This window comes from Gracilinanus agilis, chromosome 3 (assembly GCF_016433145.1).
Source record: "Gracilinanus agilis isolate LMUSP501 chromosome 3, AgileGrace, whole genome shotgun sequence".
Classification (NCBI taxonomy): Eukaryota; Metazoa; Chordata; class Mammalia; order Didelphimorphia; family Didelphidae; genus Gracilinanus; species Gracilinanus agilis.
This window is the reverse complement of record NC_058132.1, coordinates 252,053,439-252,074,729: the sequence shown is the minus strand read 5'-3', so window position 1 is coordinate 252,074,729 and position 21,291 is coordinate 252,053,439. Positions and strand designations below refer to the sequence as shown.

The 21,291-nt window shown below is 42.1% G+C and overlaps 1 protein-coding gene across 1 annotated transcript in view; it reads left to right on the top strand.

The window, feature by feature from the left end:
* Positions 1 to 449: 449 nt before the first annotated feature.
* The window catches only part of GAD1 (glutamate decarboxylase 1), a 48,037-nt gene continuing 27,195 nt past the window's right edge, over positions 450 to 21,291 (top strand). Inside the window, exons 1-5 of the mRNA XM_044666513.1 lie at positions 450 to 534; positions 3,910 to 3,972; positions 10,640 to 10,798; positions 12,948 to 13,190; positions 17,772 to 17,862. Of these exons, the coding sequence (XP_044522448.1) occupies positions 453 to 534; positions 3,910 to 3,972; positions 10,640 to 10,798; positions 12,948 to 13,190; positions 17,772 to 17,862 (638 nt within the window). The 5' untranslated portion in view covers positions 450 to 452. The remainder of the gene's footprint in view (positions 535 to 3,909; positions 3,973 to 10,639; positions 10,799 to 12,947; positions 13,191 to 17,771; positions 17,863 to 21,291) is intronic.

Genomic DNA, 21,291 nt, shown 5'->3' with positions numbered 1-21,291 from the left:
TCGGGACCGGGAGACTACGTGCTGGTCCCCTTACACCCCCCCCACCTCGTTCTGCCTTTCTTGTCTGGATGTAGAATCTCCTCTGTCTTTTCCTGTACTCATAGAATCGAGACTCAGTAGGAGTGGAGATGGAAAGGCCTGAGACTTGGGCCATATTTTTGTTGCGTCTCCTCTACACGCTGGATTGACAATGGCTGTCAAGCACTTCACCTATAAAACCAGGGCCCCTTCCTTTTTGTCCCTTTTCTACTACCCCAGCGCAAGGGGGAGCCTTTGGCTCCCCACTGCCTAGTGCCTATCTCCAAATCCTCTTTCCGCTTCCTCCTTACCTGGGTATACCAAACGTGTAACACCTGCTCTCTTCTTGCAGTCGGCTCCTTAACTAACCGTCCACTTTCCACGTGAAAGACCCCGCGACAGCAGACAGGCTTGGGACTCTCGCCACAGAGCAAATGGCATCTTCGGCGCCTTCCTCCTCCTCCTCCTCTTCCAACCCGGGACCGGACTCCAACCCTACCAACCTGCGTCCTACAAGTAAGTCCCGTCGAAGCTTTCGGGATTCTTGAACAGGATTGGAGATGGGAATGGGAGCTGGCCTAAAGATAAGAAAAATCGAGCTGCCAACTCAATAACCCAAGGTCCCAGGTGGGACTGTGCGGCTATCCATCTAGATTTAGGGGTTTGGAGTCTAGAAGATCGGAGCAAGTGCTGTGATGTTTTATTGTGTGTGACTTATTTTGACAAGAAGTAGATAGTGTCCGAGTCTTTAAAAAAAAAAAAAAGTGAGGAGATCTGGGAGTCCCTAAGGGAAACCAAGAGCCTTTCTGTCTGGAATTCGTTGAGCCAGGAGCTGGCCTCCCCTCCCCACCCCCCAGCCGCCCTTCTCTCTCCCCGCCCCCCACTCCTCCTCAGCTCTTTTCTCGAAAGTCTACAATCAGCGGAAATTTGGACTTTAATTGCAGCTTTTCGAAAACCCGGTGTTCCTAATTGCTCCGAATTTGCGTCGAGCTATTGAAGTGTGAGGGGAAAGCAAGTGACGGGGAAAGTGGGGGGTTGGGGGCGAATCAGTGGTGGCTCTCTCTGCCTTGACAATTCAGACAATCAATTAGTTTTAGTTTTAGGGGGGTTTTGTTGGTGGTTGTTTTTTGTTTTAAATAGGCACGGAGGGTGTAATCACTCTGAACGAATTGAGTGAGAAACCTGTAAGGGCGAGAGCCGGTATAGAATGGTCTTTCTGGGGCAGATTCGGAGAACTCAGCCCTGTACTTCTCCTGGAGACTGGCAGAAACATGTCTTGGGGGAGGGGTGACTATTCAGAAAAAAAGGAGGATGGATAAACAAAAACAAAACCTAAAGAAAGGGCAGCAATGCATCAAAGGCAGATTGTTTCCAAACACTTCCTGCCCCTATCCCAGCTCAAGGTTCACCTTAGCTCCAGTACTCTCTATGGCTTTTCCCCCTTTCAGCCCCATTTTGGTTTAAAATAGGATTCATTTTCCTGCGGGCTGGAGGATAGCCATAGATATTTTAATGCCCTCAGTCCAGTTGCCCCTTTCCACCCTACTCCCTTCTCCCCACCACCCTAGGTGTATAATTAGCCTCATCACAAAGAGAACGCATCAGAGGAGGAGCAGAGCCCACCCTGATGGTGATTCTGTCGGGCAGGCGGACTCGTCTCTGCGCTCTAGCGCTCCAGCGCCACCGCTCAGGGCTGATGGGTCGGGGGAGGGGAGTGGGCTGGGAGAAATGCACGGAGCTTGCTTTTGTCTTTTTGCCTCCAGATTTATTTATTTTCACCCTCATTACTATCTTGTTTGCGGTTAGGCCCAGTTTTCCGGTTTATACTTTCCTAGGAAGTCATGACAATCACCTCCTCCCCATTTCACGTCCACCCTCCTTTCTCCCCCGCTCCTACCACCACCTTCCATGCTCCTTTATTTCCTCTTCCAGCTTCTTTCTTCACACCTTTGGTGCTTGTTGAGTTTAGGGTTTACACTCTTACAGTTTTGTTGTGTGGGGAGGAGGGGGTAGTTTATTTGTTGTCCAGTCATATCAGCCAATATGTCCACAAGGAGCTTTCCCAATGCATGCAAAGCCAAGGCAAAAAGGAACAAAAATGGAAGGCCAAGTCCCTAAAGGTCCCCTGGGAGGTGGCAGAAATAGGCAAAGGAGTTTGGGGTTTTTTTCCTTGTTTGTTTTGCTAAGGGACTGAGGCTGATCGCCAATCTAGCCCATGCCCTATATACCCCCAGTTTCACCCTGGCACAATCCACATAGCAATTTCCCCTTCCAGGGGATGCACAAAGTGACTACAGGAACATAACCTATCACTTTCACATGCCCAATCCAATATTACACATGTACCAAAATACCCTTTCCCTGTCTAATTACCTACCTTTTTGCCTTTTTGTTTGTTTGTCCCTGGCAGGACATAGAAGGAAAATGTATTCCTGTTTTGTCCCTCAGCCCACCCCACCCCCATTTTTCTCCTACTGCCTCCCAAATCGAACACAATAACCACAATTAGTCCTTGATTCACCAGATCTGGTTTTTAGTTCTCTGGAAGTTCTTACCATCTCTTTTCATTCTTGTCCTCTTCCCCTCAAGTATCTTACTTCACTTGACTCTAGGGCAAAAAAACAAAACAAAACAGAAATATTTAAAACAGCCTTCTAGTCTCTACTAGTTTTTCATCCTGTCTCTTTTTTAGAGTATGTCAATATGTTTGAGAATATATCAATGTTTCCTTTATCATCACCTTTTCCTTTGTCCTTTTGGGCTTCTGGCTATAGTTACTGCTCCCATTATCCTGACAACATACTTACACATTGGTTGAGGAACTAGGGATATGTAAAAATGAAAGAAATTCTGAGACATCAAAAGAACACAAACTGGAGCATCACAAGGCACTAAACAAATGCCTGTAAGGACTAGTTCCCCTAATTCCCCTTCTAGGTGAAAGCAAGGAATGGAACAGGGGCAGACACAGACTGAGGTAAAGGAAATTTAAAACATTCCACAGCACATTAATATTAGTGAGATTAAAGTGTCCCACTCATAACCCCCCCCCTGAAATGCCTTTCGTTCACCACCCTCTCCACTTTCCATACCCTTTTCCATAGACTATAATCTAAAGCAACCCCCACTGAAATCTGGTCCAGGGAATTGGGGATGAGGATTGGAGACAAGTGGGTTAATGAGGAAGAAGGCTGGAAAGTGGGGAAATGGGGAAAAGGATTGTGAAGCACACTAATGTCTTTCTGACTCTTCAGTCCAGCTGAAGGGCAGTCATGCAAGCCCTATCATCTAGTCAAATACTATTTTTCACCCAATTAATTCCTGAACTCTTCTGCGACCCCATTTCATGCCAGTTTATTTTAAGCTGCCACTCTGCTGGAGACCTGCCAGGAAATTATGAGACGGTTAGGTCCCAGATGCCTTTTTGTTCCTTTGCTGGACTGATGTAAGGGCCTTTTCACATTTGTTGGAGTGAAACAAAGGGCTTCAAGGCTGCTCTGTTTTCTCTACTTGCTCCCCCGCCATTGTTCCTGCCCCATCATCAGTAGCCCACAGTTGGTTTGGAATATAAATTTCTCTCTCTGAGTTTTCCAGCCTTCATCTTAGCTCCATGTTTCACCGAAAAATGAAGTCCAAGCTTGGCTAGAAGAAGGGTTCAGGGGACATATTTGGATACTGTCAATGAGCTGTTTCCTTCTGTAGTAACTCTGAGAATTGAGGGGGAGGAAGAATTGAATGGATGTTTTTGATGTTATATATCTTTCCACAATCCAAAGAAACAGCTTCTATCCTCTCCACTCTAACTATCCCACCTCCAAGTCTATTTACCTCCCAGAAATACCTCCTAAGTTTCCATACCCTAGTGAGTGACTTCCATCTCTTTCTTTCCAGCTTATGACACCTGGTGCGGGGTGGCCCATGGATGCACCAGAAAACTGGGACTCAAGATTTGCGGTAAGAGAAAAAGAACTGCCACTAGAGATGGGATGGTCAGGGAGAGAAAATCATGAGCTCTGGCCCCCAACCTTAATCCTGTGGGTACTGATTCTTCTTAATAGGGGTTCAGGTGGGTGAGGGGAACTCAGCTTTTTTTTTTTTTTTTTTTTTTTTTTGGTCTTCCGTCAGTGAAAACCCCCAAGCCAGGATCCCCTTTATCGCTTAGGGCCACACGCATTCGCTACTTCAGACCTTAGTATTAAGTGTCCTATAGGTTTTAGAACTGGAACTCTTCAGGGCGGTACTTCACTGTGAGCCCCCTGCGCCTTCTGCTGGCACAAGGGTGCCAGTACAGCAAGGTCGCACCCAGAGGCTATGCCCTCATTCTGCCGGTAGACTGGCTCCACCTGCGAAATCCGCCCCAAGGTACCAGCCTAGCTTTCGTGCTCAGGGTGGAAGACAGCTTCCGAGGCTCTAGTCTAAGCTTCTGGAGAGAAGCAGCTGACAGAGCTGTATTTGACCGGGTTGGCAATGGGGCAGGCGGTCGTTTCTAAGGGCAATCAAAACGCTCAGCGTGAGTCTTTTTGACTAAAATTTCGTGTTTTGCCCTTAGTGTGCCTTCCATCAGCGGCCAAGGAGGAATACGTGGTTTTCCACTCCTTTGTGGCTGGAGGGAGGGGAAAGTGAAGTGAAAGGGGAAGAGGTTGAGTTGTACGCCTTAGATAATTGCCGAGAGAAAGGGCGGGGAGCAGGGGAATCTTGCTGGGGGAGTTGGGAGGATTGAGTCTACCAGTAGAACGGGGGAAGAGTGAAGTTCATTTGGTAAAGCTTTGTGGGATGGGGAAAAAAAACAACAACCTCGTTCTGTCTGTCTCTGAGATAGGAGAGGCAGTAAAATTAATCAACGGAGATAGGAGGGTATGAGCAATTGGGAGGCCTTCGAGAGGTGAGGGGGTTGGTAAAGAAGAAAGAGAGGCTATTTGGAGAGTCTTGTGGTGACTGCTTGGAATAAATGAAATCCAAAAGAACAATAAGAAATTTTGTTCGAAGGGAAGATGATTAGCCGCTCCAGTCCAGTAGTGAGAACAGTGATGGTTTTCATTCTTCCCGGCGTTAGCCGTCTAAAATTCCCGAACCTTATCTGACCAGAAAATACGGATCTCCCCTGGGCAAAGGGAGGAAAAAGATTAACGAGAGGCTTATTAAAGAGCAATTCGTCAGGCTGCTGGGTGGGTGAGATAGCAGCCACTGCCTGCCCTGTTCCTCTGCACTAGGGAAATGGACAGCTAGGAAACAAATACCCAATCTGTCCCATGGCTATGTTACAGAGAGAGATCCATTTGCAGATAACAAACTGCCTTGGCCTTTTTCTTTTGGCTGTAGAGTCCATAAATGTTTAGAATCCAACCAATGATAGTTATCTGGAACATTCAGATCTTCCTTCTGTGATTCCAAATCTTTCCTCTGCCCCACACCCTACAGCCAATGATCAAGAAGCACTGTAGAGAGAACTAGACTTTCCTGAAAATCCTCCGACCCCTTTTTCATAGCCTAGAGGGGCAGGTTACAGGTATTCATTCCTCCCTTGGGTGAAGGCTATTGACACTAAAATAGGGAAATACTTGGGAAGGTTTTATCTATGGATATTCCCAATCCACTGGTGATATTAAGAATAGCAGCCCTCCCTCAAACCTGCCTCACCTGCCCCCTCCTTTACCTTCCACCTAGAGTCCTAAAGGTTCTAGATTTGAGAGGAGATGGGCACATCTTCATCTTGGAGGCCTTCCCCCTTCCCCACCCCACCCTAGTTCCTGGTGTTGGAGGGTTTGGAACCCAACCACTCACAGACTGTTAGAGAGTTCCCCCCCCCCCACTCTGTTCAGGTATTGGAGGATGGAGAATAGGGAGAGGTAGCCGAGACCAGGGAGGAGAGGAAACTCCAAGAGCTAGTTGCTTTGTTCTATAAATAGCCTCCTCCCCTCAATCTGGGTTTAATGTGCCGTTACGCCTAGGGTCCCTTCGGCAACTGGAGCGCTCGGCTTCTTCTCCGCCATCATTTTAATGCAGCCGGGCAAGCAGAACTGATCGAGTAACGCACTGCTGCCCGCCAGCCTGCCCCCACTAGTGCTGGAAGGGAGCTGGGGGGTGGGAGACCCAATGGAGTAGGAGAGGAGATAATCTCTTTTGCACTAGCAAAGCGCTTTTTAAACTTTCAAGAGTCAAATATATGTGAATTATTATCGAACCAAATCAGTGCCCAAAGGTTGTTTTATCCCCTCTCTATGGGTCAGATTCGTTATATGGAAAGGGAAAAGGAGGAGGAAAGCAAATTGGATTAGACTCCTCCCCATCCCCTTACTTCTCCCCTTCTCTGGCCTCTTCCCTCCTCTCTCCCCCTCCTCCCCAGCCTCCACTTTAGCTAGGGGCACCGATTGCACAGTGTTCGTTACTGCCCTGCTTTGGGGGGAAGTTTAGGGCCCTCCCGAAAGATGTGCCAGGGCTGATCCGGCATGGTGCAAAGGGATGTAGCTTAAAGCAACTTCTCTTAAAAATAAAATAAACAACCCGGATACGGGATAGTCGGTAGTGACAGAAACCTGAAGGGAGCCGAACTTGCTTAGATGGAGCGTCTAAGAGAAAGGCTAGGAGAAGTCACCGTCGGGTCTCTCCCCAGTTAGCTACTGGGGAGGGATGAGTGTTCCGGGTACCTGGACAAGTGCACTTAGAAGAACATAGGAACCCATTATCGCAATTAAGTCTGCCCTCCCTTCTCTGTGGGCGGTCAAGGTCTGTAGAGGATGAGTCTGGCAGAAGCGTTTGGCGTAGAGGTCCTTCTCCTAGGGATTCATTTGGCTCCCTTTCCATCACTTTACAGAACCACTGACCCCTCCTAAATCTCGGTAATTTAGAGGTCCCAGAAAAGAATCCAAGAGTCACAAAGGAGCCCGGTGTTTGCGTGCGTGTGTGTGTGTGTGGGGGGGGGGGGGCTCGATATTGGCAGGGAGAGCGTATATGTGGAAAGAAAATTACCTTTTGTAAATATCCACTGAATTGAAAGTAGTTGATTGGAGTAGGCAGAGGGGGAAGAGGGCGAAAGACGATTGATATGAAACTAGTCAGGGTAAGGGTCTGATTGCAAGGGAAAGACCAGTATTCGGGTTTTAAATAGTTTTAAGACTGCATTCCGTTTATCAAATTGAAGAGCGGGAAGGTGGAAGATTGACCTTTTATCTTAAGAATCATATGGAGTTCCCATGGAAGTAGCCTAGGTTTGTGGGGAATAGCATGGAGTCAAGAGATCAAGGTTAAAATCCCACCCCCGACCATTTAATAGTAATGTGGCTGTGCATCTCGATGCTCCTCGGACCACTCTTTAGAATTTACCTCCGTAGTAACTAAATAACTAGAAGGGTTGCCATTTGCATTAGTGGAGAGAGTTCCCACACAATTGGATTATCCTGATGAAATTTCAGTTCCGCAGAAATTTGGCATTTCAATCCACCCAAGGTACAGGTGCTTTCAACATTCACTCATTCATTTGACAAACATTTATATGTTCACTTCCAACTGTCCATTTCTTTTCCAGATCATATCTGGAAATCTGGAAATATCATAGATTTAGAGCTGAGCCAAAGCCCTTACTTTACAAATGGACTGAGGCTCAGGGAGTTTATGTGACTTTCCCAGGATCACAAAGGTACTAAGTGGCAAAGTTCAGAGTGAAATCCAGAGAATCTGGATTCAAAGACAATGTACTCCTTCCACAGTACAGCACTGCCTCTCCACTGTTTGCCTTGAGGATTGTTTCAATTCATCCCTTCACCCCTTTGCCAGCCAAATGTTTCCTCATAAAATCCATTTTCACTTCCCTGAAACTGAGAGATTTGGTTTTTTGTTTTCTTTTTACTGGCCCAGCCCCTATCCTCATTCCAGAAACTTTCTCTTCCTGATTTAGGAATCTATCTCAGTCCCTCAGGTCATTATGGCCAGATCTCCATCCCCATGTGCCCTCTCCCTGACAGCCATCCGATAGGTGTCTAGATGTGTTATGATTAAAAATGCATCTCCCCAATTCCAAACATACAGATGTCCTAGACCAAGACGGACAAAGCCTGAATTTGGGAAGTTGTTCCTGTAGAGTGGCAGGGTTGGGTGGTTGGCATATCTTCTGCTCACCCTTAAGAGGTGTCTTCCCCTAGCAGAAAAACTCTTCCTTACCCTATCTCTCCCTCAATTCCCTCAAAGCTTCCAGAGACCTCATCCCTGGGGCTCTACTGTGTCACAACCAGACCCATCCATTGTAGGTGTGGTCCTGGGAAGATTAGATATCCAATCCACTTAACAAGCCTTTGACAAGGAAAAACAATGCAAAAAAAAAAAAAAAAAAAAAGAGCCTACCATATATAGTAAGCCCCTGGAATTGTATATACTCATAGAAATGCTGTACCTTGGAAAGAACTTTGAACCAAGAGTCAGGAGACAAAGGTTAAAGTTCCTGCTCTGTTACCTCCTAGCTTTGTATTACTGGATGTCACTTACCTTTTCTGGGTCTCAGTTTCCTCATATGTAAAATGAGGAGCATGAGATCTTTAAGACTCATTCCAATTATAAATCTTGGACTCTAAGAAAACTAAATCCCTAACAACAGTCACAGAATGCAAACAAGAAGAAAAAAAAACAAATTGATTCTTTTACATAAGGATACCCAAGAGGACTCAGTACCATAATCCCACAAGGGAATGAAAATTATAGGTCTCTTGTACACCTCTCTCTCTCCCTCCCCCACCCCTACCTCTGAAGCCCCTGGGAACAAAGCTATTGAAATGAGGCAGGTTCAGGCTGGTGACAGTGGTATTTCTGGGATCCAAATATAGCAATTGGGTTCCTGGAATTACTGGAGGATACAGGAGCAGTAAAGGGAAGTTAGCACAACTACTAAAAATCAAACTGAACTTCAGATTTGTCCCCAGGTCTCCCACCCTCACCCCACATAGTAGGGCAATATTGGTGATGGCGATGTTTCAGGACCCTGCCCTCTACCTCTCAGTTTTTCAGAGAGAGGTTATCTAGACAATTTCAAGACCTATTTAGGCAACCCTTTGACCCATTCACCTTTATGGAAAATGTCAGGTCCTTTCAGATGCTGGTAAAACTGAGTTAGGTCAATTGCCTCAGAAATCCAGGATAAATGAATCAGTCAGAGGAAACTGAAGTAGAAGGGGAAAGTTTAATACCTGGTAAAGGAATGAACCAATGATGATCCAAACACTCCGATGCTGCATCTATCAATCATCTATATGGTGGCATCTTCTGAAGCTTTATTCTGCTAGAATGGAGAACTAAGACCAATGGATGGAAAGCCATAAGGAGACAAATTTCATTTCAGTGGTTATAGGGCAAGAGGGAATTGTGGGAACTGAGTGAATGATACTGGCTTCATCTTGTGACTCCATTCTGGATCTCTGTTCCCTTTTGATTCAATTATGGGTCTAATCCAATTTATGTCTTGTGAGAAAACTTTATCCAATTTTGGGAATTGTGAGAAAACTTTATTATACTCTTTGAACCTATCCCTGTGTGTCTAGGAAGCTGGACCACCTCTTGACAAAAGGAGTTTTCTCACAATTATACATCTCAGGCAATCCATATATCTTAACTGAAAACTGGCCTCATGCTGTTCAATCAGTTATTATTCCCTTATTTCTTTGTTTTAATGTAGGAACTTGGGGAAGGGGATGAGTCATCTTTTTCTTTTTTTAATTTCAGGTAATTGTACCTATTTGTTCTCCTCCTTCCAATTCAGAAAGCCCCTAATCTTTTCTCCAATTAGAAATCAGATGACCTAATCTCGAATGCTGGCTTATATCCTGTTCATTGCTTTCTTTTAATGCATAAGAATCTGTCTCCCCCTGGATTTGGGATCCAGTGCCAAGCTGAAGAGTCCTGCTCCTGATTTTTTTATGCAATTGGCATGCATCGTTTAATAAATCAATATGCTCCAAAGCTCCAACTTTTGTTTCCTCAGTTATTTCAGATTTCACCCTGCTCCATTTCCTAGAATCTCCTCCTCCCCAGTTGTGAGAGCCAAGGAGAGAGAGGAGAGAGGCATAAGGAGAACAATATTTCAAGTCTGAATCAGAAAAAATTTTAGTCAAATTTCCCCTCAGTAGGGAGCTGGGGGGTAGGGAAAGTCAGCTTCTAGAATCCCCTTCATTGCCCATCCTGACCCTGTCCCTCTCTTTGCCTACACAATTCATAAACCCCATGGCAGTTTGCAGTGACAATGATCCCATCCATTCCCTAAAACCTTATTCCTAGGGCTGGTTACTGGAGTGGAATATGTCCAATTGACTTAATTCAGAGCTTACTGTCACTTTCAGAGATGGGAATAGGCTGCATTTATTGTTGGGGGGGAGGAGGGAGGGTTTTCTTCTCTCTGAGCATGACTGGATCTGGGCCACCAATGTCACTTTGCGTTGTTTCTTCCCTGCCAGAGGCAGAGAAGTGTGTGTGTGTGTGTGTGTGTGTGTGTGTGTGTGTGTGTGTGTGTGTGTGTGTGCATTCAGATACTCAGCTAAACCAACAATAAGAGAAAAAGAAATCCACTTGGACAGCTTAGGTTTGGACCCTGAAGCTGACTGGAAACATGATGGGAAGTTCTTAACTACTTCTTCTATTAACATAGGTTTCTTACAAAGGACCAACAGCCTGGAGGAGAAGAGTCGGATTGTGAGTGCCTTCAAGGAAAGGCAGTCCTCAAAGAATTTAATATCATGTGAGAACAGTGAGCGGGAGGCACGGTTCCGCCGAACTGAGACTGACTTCTCCAACCTATTTGCCAGAGGTAATATTCTCCATCTATACTCCCCAACTTCTTTTTTTTAAAACCCTTACCTTCCATCTTAGAATCAATACTGGATATTGTGTCTGAGGTCAAATTTGAACCCAGGGCCTCCCATCTCTGGGCCTGGCTCTCAATCCACTGAGCCACCCAGCAGCCTCCTCTCCCCTGACTTCTAAAGAGGCTTTTTAAAATTTATTTCATAGATTTGATAATAATAGTGTCTGGGAGGTTGGGGCAGGGAAACAAAAGGAAATTTAATTCATCTCCACAAGCCCTCATTTATCAAAGCTGTATTCCTTATATCTTAGGGAGAGAGGGAACATTTCTCCTAAATCTCACTTATTTTGGAAGCTGATTGAGAATATCAACCCCACCCCCAATTTATTACAGAAGAAATACCTGTAGAAGCTAAAATCTTGGAACTGGAAGGGATCTCATCTACACCAATCTTTCAATCAATGGAGGAATCTCTTCTATACTGGATCTGCCAAGAGTCAAATACCTCTAGTGATAAGGCAGTCCATCTCATTTTTAAACACCAATAGCTATTAGAAAATTCTTCCTAATATAGGATGGTAAAAAGGTTTTGGAGTCTTCTTCGGGCCAGAAAACCAGGCATAAAGGCCTGGATGGTTCAGTTTGGTTTTGCTGCCACAAACATATGGAATAAAGGCCGGAATGTGGATCAAAAGGGTAGAGTTCACTGATGAGAGGCGATGCTCTCAAGTTAGAAGGCCTATTTCAAATCCCACATATGTTTCCAGAGAACCATGCTAGCCTCCTCTTGACTCCATAGCCAAAACAAATAATTTAATCATGACCAGGAATTTGTTTTGCTTAACAATTTATATTTATTTTTTTACTGGGAAGATAAGGAGGAAAATTTAATTTTGTTATATGAGAATAAATTAAAAGACAAAATAAAATAAACCCTGCCTTTGGTGCTTCCTACCTGGATGATCTTATGCAATTCATTTGCCTTTTCTGGGCTCTCTGTAAAATAAGGGAGTAGACCAGATGGCCTGTGAGGTTCCTTGTAGCTCTCGATTTTAGGGCTTTACTTTTTTCCCTTAACTTGGCTCTTTGAAAAAAAAATTATTTTTTATTAACAAAAATCATACTTCTCTCCTTCCCACTTCCCCTTTCTTCTCTCCTTCCCTAAGAAAAAAGAAAACCAAAATCCCTGTAACAACTCATATGCTTAAGCAAAAATAAATTCCTGCACTGGTCATGTTCCGACATAGACACACACATACATACACACATACACACATACATACACACACACACACACACACACATACACACACACACACACACACACAAACACAGTGTCTCAGACTAGACTAAGTCCATCCCCTCTCTCTCAGGAGGTAGGTAGCATGTTTTATCTTGAATCCTCTGGTATCATGGTTGGACATTGTGTTGATCAAAGTTCCAAGTCTCTTTAGCTTTACTTTTCTGAGAGAAGTAAGTGTCATAGTCTCAAATATCTACATGTTTTATGTGAGGTTTCTTTGGCAGAGCACTTAAATGAGTTTTGGGGATGCAACATTTCTGTCTGCATACATAAATTGAGCTGAAATTCTCTATAATTTCTACCCTTTGGTCCTAGTTTGCCTTCTGGAGCTGTATAAAATAAACTTATTCCTTCTTCTACATTATAGCCTTGCAAAGACTTGAAGACAACTATCATATGCCCCACTTACCCACATCTCCTTTTCTTTTCGAGGCTAAATATCCCCAGATCCTAGGGTGTGTGTGTGTGTGTGTACATCTGTACATGCACATGGGAAGAAGGGAATAAGAAGATCATAAATTTAGAGTTTGAGGGGACTTTGGAGGCCTTTAAGTCTAACACCATTATTTTACAATGAGGAGACTAAGACCCAAGGAGGTGTAGATAAGTAGAGGAGGCAGGATTTGGATTCAGATCTTCTTTATTCTTTGTACCACTCTACCTACTCTTCCACCTAGCTGAGGGTTGATGGTTCAGGGCCTGGGACCAACCAAAGTGAATTTGGCATTTGGGGATAGTGGTACAGATGGAGAAGGAAGGATATTGTTGAAAGGGAGAGATATTGTTGGTTCCCATGTATAAGGCATCCAGATATTGTGTGTTAAGTCTTTGCTGTCTTTTACTTCTCAGACCTGCTTCCAGCCAAGAATGGGGAAGAGCAAACTGTGCAGTTCCTTTTGGAGGTGGTGGATATACTCCTCAACTATGTGAGGAAGACATTTGACAGATCAACCAAGGTGTTGGACTTCCACCACCCACACCAGTTGCTGGAGGGAATGGAGGGCTTCAACCTAGAGCTATCTGACCACCCTGAGTCCTTGGAGCAGATTCTCGTGGACTGCAGAGATACTCTGAAGTATGGAGTTCGAACAGGTAGAGTCCCAGGCAGGCAGACACATGGAGATTAAACTCTATCCTCCACACCTTATTCTCTGCTCTACTTCCAAACCCCAACATGCACACAGAGTTCCAAAGAAGGAAAGATCAACCTATCTTAGTGGGCAATCAGCCTCATGTCATGTAGCCTGTGGGAATGACAGGAGCTTTTGGTATCATGGGGATGGAATAACTTTCTCTGGAGGCTTTGCCTAGCAGTCTGAATTCATTATTTTTTTCCCTTGTCTGCTTGGTAGAAATCAACTGATTCTGATCACAGCTCAAATCTATTTTTTAAATTAAGTATTTATTTATATTTTTAATTAATTAAAATTTTTATTCTGAACTTAAACACATAAACAGAACAGGCATTTCTATATACATAGTAGGAAGGAAAAAGATTATGCTTGCTTTTCTTTTTTAAGTATATGATCAAATCAACTCATTGCTTTCACAGTGATCCTATTTGTCTGGTCTCCTTTCTGGTTCTTCTTCTGATATTTTCCTTCCATTAAAGAAAAATCTGTGTTAATAACTCTTCCATTCCTCCCTTCCATTTTCCCTTCTCCCCTCTCCTTTCCTCTCCTCCTTTCTTCTTTCATTTCTTTCTCTCTTTACTTTTCTTTTTGTACTGCAATCCTATCTCCACATAGACCCCTTCCACTCACCCTCCACTGAATATAAAGGAAAAGAAAAACAAAGACATTGTTAAATACCCAAGAAAACAAATTTCCTCTCATTGTGTGTCTAAAAATGTATGTCTCTTTCCACTTTCTGAGTATATCATCTCTGTCAAAAATCAGATAATGAGTTGAATATCTACTTATGCTTGGTGCTATGCAGCAAATTAAACAGGTAGGAGACTGATTTTTTTAAACCTTTTTTCTCTGTTTCCTTCCCAATCTCTGATTCATTAATTACTCCTCTTCTCCCTTTTCATATCCCTGGGTAGAACTCAAACTCCTATTGATTTTTTTCTGTTACTCAATTTGTGAAATCAAACTCTTCAGCTCTCCTTATTCTCTTTGCAAAAAACCTATGAACTCTCAGCCCAAAATCTCTCCTTCAAATTGAAGGTTTTCTAGCAGCAACCATTAAGGTGATTCCAAAGACAATACTGAACTTAGAGGTATTAGATAATAACTGTGGTCCTATGTAAGACTAGACCATCCAATTTATATCAAAAGGCTTGTAGTTCATAGGGCAAAAGGAGGATAAATACAGAGCAGTGATGGTGAACGTTTTAGAGATGGAGTGCCAGGCCTTACCCCTACTCTACCCCCCACCCCCAACCAAGAGCCATGCCTGCCCCCCCAAAGGCTATGTGCTGTGCTCCTCCCCACACCAAGTGTTGGGTGAGCCCCGCCCCCCTTACCCCACACAGGGGAGGAAGAAAGTGTTCCCATTGGGCTGCTGGGTGGAGGGGTAGATGATGTGAAAAAATATCATCAGGCATGGTGGAGTGGGGAGGGGAGCAGCTCCACCTGAGTCCCTCTACCTTTCTAGTGACAAACTCTGGAGGGGTGGGGAGGGAGGCCACATGCCCACAGAGAGTGCTCTACATGCCATCTTTGGCACCAGTGCCATAGGTTCACCATCACTGATCTAGAGCAAGAGGGAACAAAGTGCATGCCTGACTAGGTAGACATCAGGAGAACCAGTCTTCCATTGGGCATGCTTTGTGAGTCTCTCACTAAGGAAAGAGTAAATTTCTTTTAAAAATAAATAAATAATATTATTTTCAGTTAGTAAAAATCCACTTTCTCTCCCTCTAACCTATCACCACTCTAAAAAAGGTGGTGGGGAGGGGTAGGTAGGAGAGAACAGGGAGACCTAACCTTCCTAACAAAATGAATAGTCAAGTTAAGGAAGCCCCTACATTGGCCAAGTCTAAAAAACATATACTTTGTTCAGCATCTTGAGTCTATACTCTCCCTATTAGGAAGTAGGGAGCATGCTTCCTCATCAGTCACCTGGAATCAAAACTGGTCTTTGCATTCTTCAGAGTTCTTAAACCTTTAAAAAAATCACTTGTTTTTACAATGTTATTGAATAAATTGTTCTATATCTGCTCACTTCACTCTGTATCAATTCATGTGAGTTGAAGAGTAAATTTCCTGGAGTTATCTGATTAGCTGGATTCATCTAGAGTGCCAAAAAAGAAAAGACTTTGCTTGCATTCCCCAAGGATCTACATTCCAGCTTCTGGAAGGGGAAGGCAGAATTTGGAAGGCTGTCCAAGTGTCAGTGGCACTTCCTTGATTCCTAATTGCCACCTCTGGCTGGTTGACAGCTTGTTCCATATAGCTTTTCTTGCATACCTCTCTGCTTCTCCATTTGACAGGAGACATTCAAAAGCTGATGAATATACTCTTCTCTCAGTCTCCAGTTCTTTGCCTGAACACAATGCCCTCTTTTAGGGTACTCCTCATTCCAGAAGAATCACTAGGTCATCATTTCTTTCTCCTCTAGCATCCTGGATTCCTTTAATTTCTTCCTTCTGCTGCCAGCTTTCAGCTATTTCACTAAAAAGTAACATTTCTTTTAAAAAAAAATCTTACCTTCCGTCTTAGAATCAAAACTAAGCATTGGTTCCAAGGTAGAAGAATGGTAAGTACTAGGCAATTAGGGTTAAATGACTTGCCCAGGGTCACACAGCTAGGAAGTGTATGAGGCCAGACTTGAACCTGCGACATTTCATCTCTAGATCTGGCTCTCTATTCATTGAGCTACCTAGTTGCCCCTTTCAGTAACATTTCCATAGATAGGTGGCACAGTGAATAGAGCACCAGATCTGGAGTTAGGAAGACCTGAGTTCAAACCTAACATCAGACACTTACCAGCTGTGTGACTCTGGGCAAGTCACTTAACTCTGTTTGCCTTGGTTTTCTCATCTGTAAAATGAGCTGGTAAAGGAAATGACAAACTACTCCAGTATCTTTCCAAATAAAACCCCAAATGGGGGTCACAAAGAGTTAGACTTAAATGACTGAACAACAAAAACAAAGCATTTCCACCACATCTTACTTTCATTAAAAACAAGAAAATGTTGCTTCTTTAGGGAAGAGGTTCAGGTTCCAACTCTCTATCTAGCCTAGATAGTGGAGAAAGTCGGTGCTTGCTGCTGTGGAATTAATATAACAGATCATCAGGGACTGATTATATCCATTTTGTATTTTCATCATCTATTAGCCTCTTTGCCACCACCCTTCTCTTTCTCTCCTTGAATGCCAAGTTGATCAAGGCAGTGGCAGTACTGAAGGGAATTAGTATCAAGCATGCTAATAAAAGTATTACAAGAACAAAAGACTTAAGAATCTTTTATAAATAGTAATTATTCATCACAATACTTGTCACTGGACTTCTATTATTGTCCCCATTGCCTTCATTATTTGTCTCTATTATTATTGTCTGGTTATAATTGCCTCCATTTTCCAGATGAAGGATACTGAAGTTCTGTCTATATAGGATCTACACATATTAAAACTGGTCTTTTGGTACCTTGATTTAATTTTTGGCAAACCTGACCAGTTTGATTGGATGACTTAGCATCACTGGTCCAAGGTCATGTAACATGACAGAAGCAGTAGGACCAAGACTCCCCCTCCACCCCTCCAGCTCACAGTACCATTCTCCCTCTCTAAGAGGTTCACCTTCTGAATCAGTCACAGGAGAAACTAGACTAGGTCAAAACTGACTCATTGAATTCAGTCTTGATCCAAGGGACTTTTAAAATGGTTGTACTCTATATATTGTTTAATCTTAAAAGCCCTTATCTTACATCTTAGAGTCAATACTATGTTAGTATTGAAGAAGAAGAGTGAGAAAGACTAGGCAATGGGTGTTAAGTGACTTGCCCAGGGCCACATAGCTCTGAAGTATCTGAGGTCAGATTTGAACCCTAGACCTCCCATCTCAAGGCCTGGCTGTCTATCCACTGAGCCAAAATCTAGCTGCCCCCAGAAGTCATACTCTATTGAAATTAAAGGAACACTTTAAGCCCCGGAGGGCATTTTTATCTTGTTTTGCAATGAAAAACTAATTGTGGAAAAGATTTACAACTAAAATCACCAGTCACAAGAATTAGAGTGATTGTCTTTATAATGCTATAGTCTCTTTAATTTTAAAACTGCCCCAGGTTTAAAGCTGTTTTGTGGGATATCTCCAAGCTTTGAGCTAGATTTTCAAGGGGACCACCATGCCCTTCCATCCTGTGCTCAGTGATGTTACCATTCAGGATAGAACACTAAAGATGAAACACCATGGGTCTGCCTTCATTTGGCAATCCTTATGTTCTTATTTAAAATTTATTTTTTCAATTTCTTTTCAGTTCCAAATTTTCACCCTCTTCCTTTCCTCCATCTGGCCAGAAAGCAAAGGGCAAAAAGCCCATTACAAATATGCATAGTCATTAAAATAAAGTCCCACATTAACCATATCCCAAAAAGAAGAAAGAAGAAAAGAAAGCATGCTTCAATCTGTACTCTGAGTCCATGGGCTCTCTATCCAGAGGTGGAAATCCTCTGTGTGGCTACCCAAGCCCAAAGTGATACATATCGGTTATTCATGTCTCACTAGGTCATCCTCGATTTTTCAACCAACTTTCTACTGGCCTGGATATTATTGGCTTAGCTGGTGAGTGGCTGACGTCAACTGCCAATACCAATATGTAAGTCCTATGCCTTTTTTTGTCTTTTTCTCATAAGCAATATTGATACATTCCTACTGCTCATTTGTGATCTTAGAGACCTCTCCCTAATATAATTTATTCATATTTATCATAACTTGACAAAAATTGCTCCAGAGATTTTCTACTATAAAATCCTTTAGGCATTTGGTCATAGTCATAGGTATAAAGCTAACAATACATCATAGCTAGCATTTATATAACACTTTCAAGTTTGCAAAACATATGTTGAAATATGTTAACTCTTTAGACCCAGAGCTGAAAGGAACCTTGAAAGTCATCTAAGTCAACCTTTTCGTATAGATGAAGAAACTGAGGCCTAAGGAAGTTAGTAATTTCTCCAAGGTCACATAGTGAATATGTAGCAGAAATGGAATTTCACACCAGATCTTCTAAATCCAAAGTCAGTATCCTTTCATGCTGGGTACAAAATAGACCTCCTTGGGTCTGTGACCCTGGGCAAGTCACTTAAACTCTCTCACCCTCATTTTCCTTTCCTGAAAAATGGGGATGATAATATCTGTAAGTAGTATCTAACCTCAAATGGTTGTTGTGAGACCCAAATGAAATGATAGATATAAAACAGTTTGCAAACTTTAATGCCTATATAAATGCCAGCTATCATTAACATCATTACCATTCAATACACTTTTGGATTGAACTGAATTTATGTAACTCATTAACAAGATGGTTAAAATAAATGATGACTCTAGAGCCAATTATTTAAGTTGAAACTGGTAAAATGGCTGTATCCTCAGGAGAGGGTAATTAAACAACCTTTATTGTTCCCTAGAATGATCTTGATTCGTTTTCCCATTGATACCGAAGCTATTGGTCATTATCATTAAGTCTGGCTGTCTCTCTACCTTAGATTCTTACTAAACACTCCAACCATTTTGAAGGGAAAATGCCAATCTATCAGTTGTTTGATTGAATTAAACCGATTATAGGATGGATAGCTGATTATTTAACTGAATGTTACTATTTTCCCTAAACTATTCACATTTGTAGACACAGTATTATTATTGTTCTCTCTTCTTGTAACTTTGTATAAAGTTCTGATTTCAAAATGTTTAAGGGCAATTATTTTCTCCATACAACAATCATCCCAAGTTTTTTCTCCATACCTTTATCTTCTATACCAGTAGTGTCAAACTCAAATAGAAATGGGGCTACTAAACTATACATAAGGATCCCTGTGGACTATGTATTGACTTAGAAAACTATCTATTATAACATTCTCTATGTTCTATTTTTTAAATGTTAGTTTGTTAAATATTTCCCAGATACATTTGACCAAATTTGGGAGTGTTGAAGCCTATATGTTTGACACCTCTGCTCTATCAAACAGGTTACAAAGTAGCTTTCTTTTCTGGATGGGGACTTGGGGCCAATGGAGGGCAGATTTTCCTTTTTTCTAGAATTTTCCTTTTCTATCAATACTATAATAGTTCCTTTATATTTCCTTTGCCTCTAGAACAACAGATATAACATTGACTAATGTGTACTGGAAACTGTAATTAATAGCCAAGTGAGAATCATTTGGGTTGTCTGATGGGTTTAATTCTCATTGAGATTCTCAGAGTTTATGTTCATAGTAAAGCAGACTTAGAAAAATGAATTTAGGTGGAAAGTTTATATGATTTAAAAAAGAAAGTTCTGTTTGACATCAAGATGAAATGCAGGTTACTCAGGCTTAAGATGTTTTGTTGTATTTCAAGTCCAAACTGCTGCCATCCACAATACCCCAAGGCCATTTTGAAATTGTGTATTGATTTGTTTAGGTTCCAAAAGTGTAAAATGCTGTGAGTCAAAATACTTACCAGCTACAGAAGACAAGTTTCTAATAATTAGACAAGTATTCCTGCATAGTCTGTTATTTTAAACTGGCATTAGATTTTTAAAAGTAAACAGTGCTTCCACCAAGGAACCAATACACAGAAGTTAAGGGTTTTAAAAAAAAGTAAACAGTGGCATATATCCTGAATGATGACATTGATCTGAAAAATGAAAATTGAAGGGAGCTTTAATTTGCCCCATTTGTGGACAATGGCTAATATAACAAGGTTTAATGATATGAGTGATGAGGCATGCTATTCAGATATGTGAAACTCAGTTTAAAGCACATTGTTATTTTAATGTCCATCCCAAACAAAATTCTCTCCTTGTTTACCTTGTCATTTTTGAATCTATTACTTTGTGATTAATCAGGTATATATAAGTGACAAAAATTATACTACGGTAATTAGTAACTTTTAAAAATCATGATATATTCTATTTATTTAAAGCAGCATCAGTCACACTAAAAAAGAAAAAGAATTATTTCATTAGCAAGCTAAATATGAGTTTGGTGTCATTGTCCAGTTGTGTCCAACTCTTCAAGACCCCGGCAAAGGAAGATACTGGAGTGGTTTACCATTTCCTTTTCCGGTGGATTCAGGCAAACAGAGGTCATCATTTACCCAGTTTCACACAGATAGCATCTGAGGTTGGACTTGAACTCAAGTCTTCCTGACTCTAAGCCCAGCACTCTGTCCACTGAACCACCTCATTGCCTCCAAAAATATTAATTTACTAAAACTCAATTACTCAAATTAATACTCTGATATCTCCTTGTGGTCTGAAGGTGACCCTTAGTTTTGAAAGGCTATACCAATAGAGTGTAAGTCCTGACAGGTTCCACCTACTAGGCTGGGAAGTCTTCCAACATGGGTCTGGCAAGTAGACCATTCCTGTCATCTACCTAAAGACCAGCCAAGCTAAGTTTATAGAACCATATACCTAGAAGGATGGCCACCTGGCAATTATTTTTTCCCCTTTTTTGGCCACAGCAACTATACTGAGAATCTACTAAGCTATGGAGGGGTTACCATCTATATTGGTACATGGGATACCCATGCCTTTACTAATCTCAGATCTTTTGACATATTCAAAGAAGGACTCAGGAACTACAGAAATCAATGGGCAGTTGTCCATATAGCACTAATGCCTTTATTAATTACTTTATTGAATTCACTTAGCCATTCTTAAAGGAATGATGACTATTTGGACAGTTTTTTCCTCCCCTTAACACATCTGGCTAAAATGTCTAAGTAATCAACATTAGCATATCTCTTTGAACATTTGTGACCCAAATACTTTCTTCAAATGCTTTTCCATTAGCAGAAAAATTGCAGAAATTTTCTTATTTTTGTCTATGCTCATAAAATCAAAGTCCTTTTCCCCTCTTTTCTAATCTAAGTTGAACCATAAAATGCTAAAATATATTTCAGCCATTGAAGGTCAAAGCAAAGCCCTTTAATGGAACATGGTAATTGCAACTGTACTGCAGAATGGATATTTTAAAAAATATGATATGATTGCAACAGATCAATAGAGAAGGTTATTTAAAATGGTGAAATAGTTTCTGTC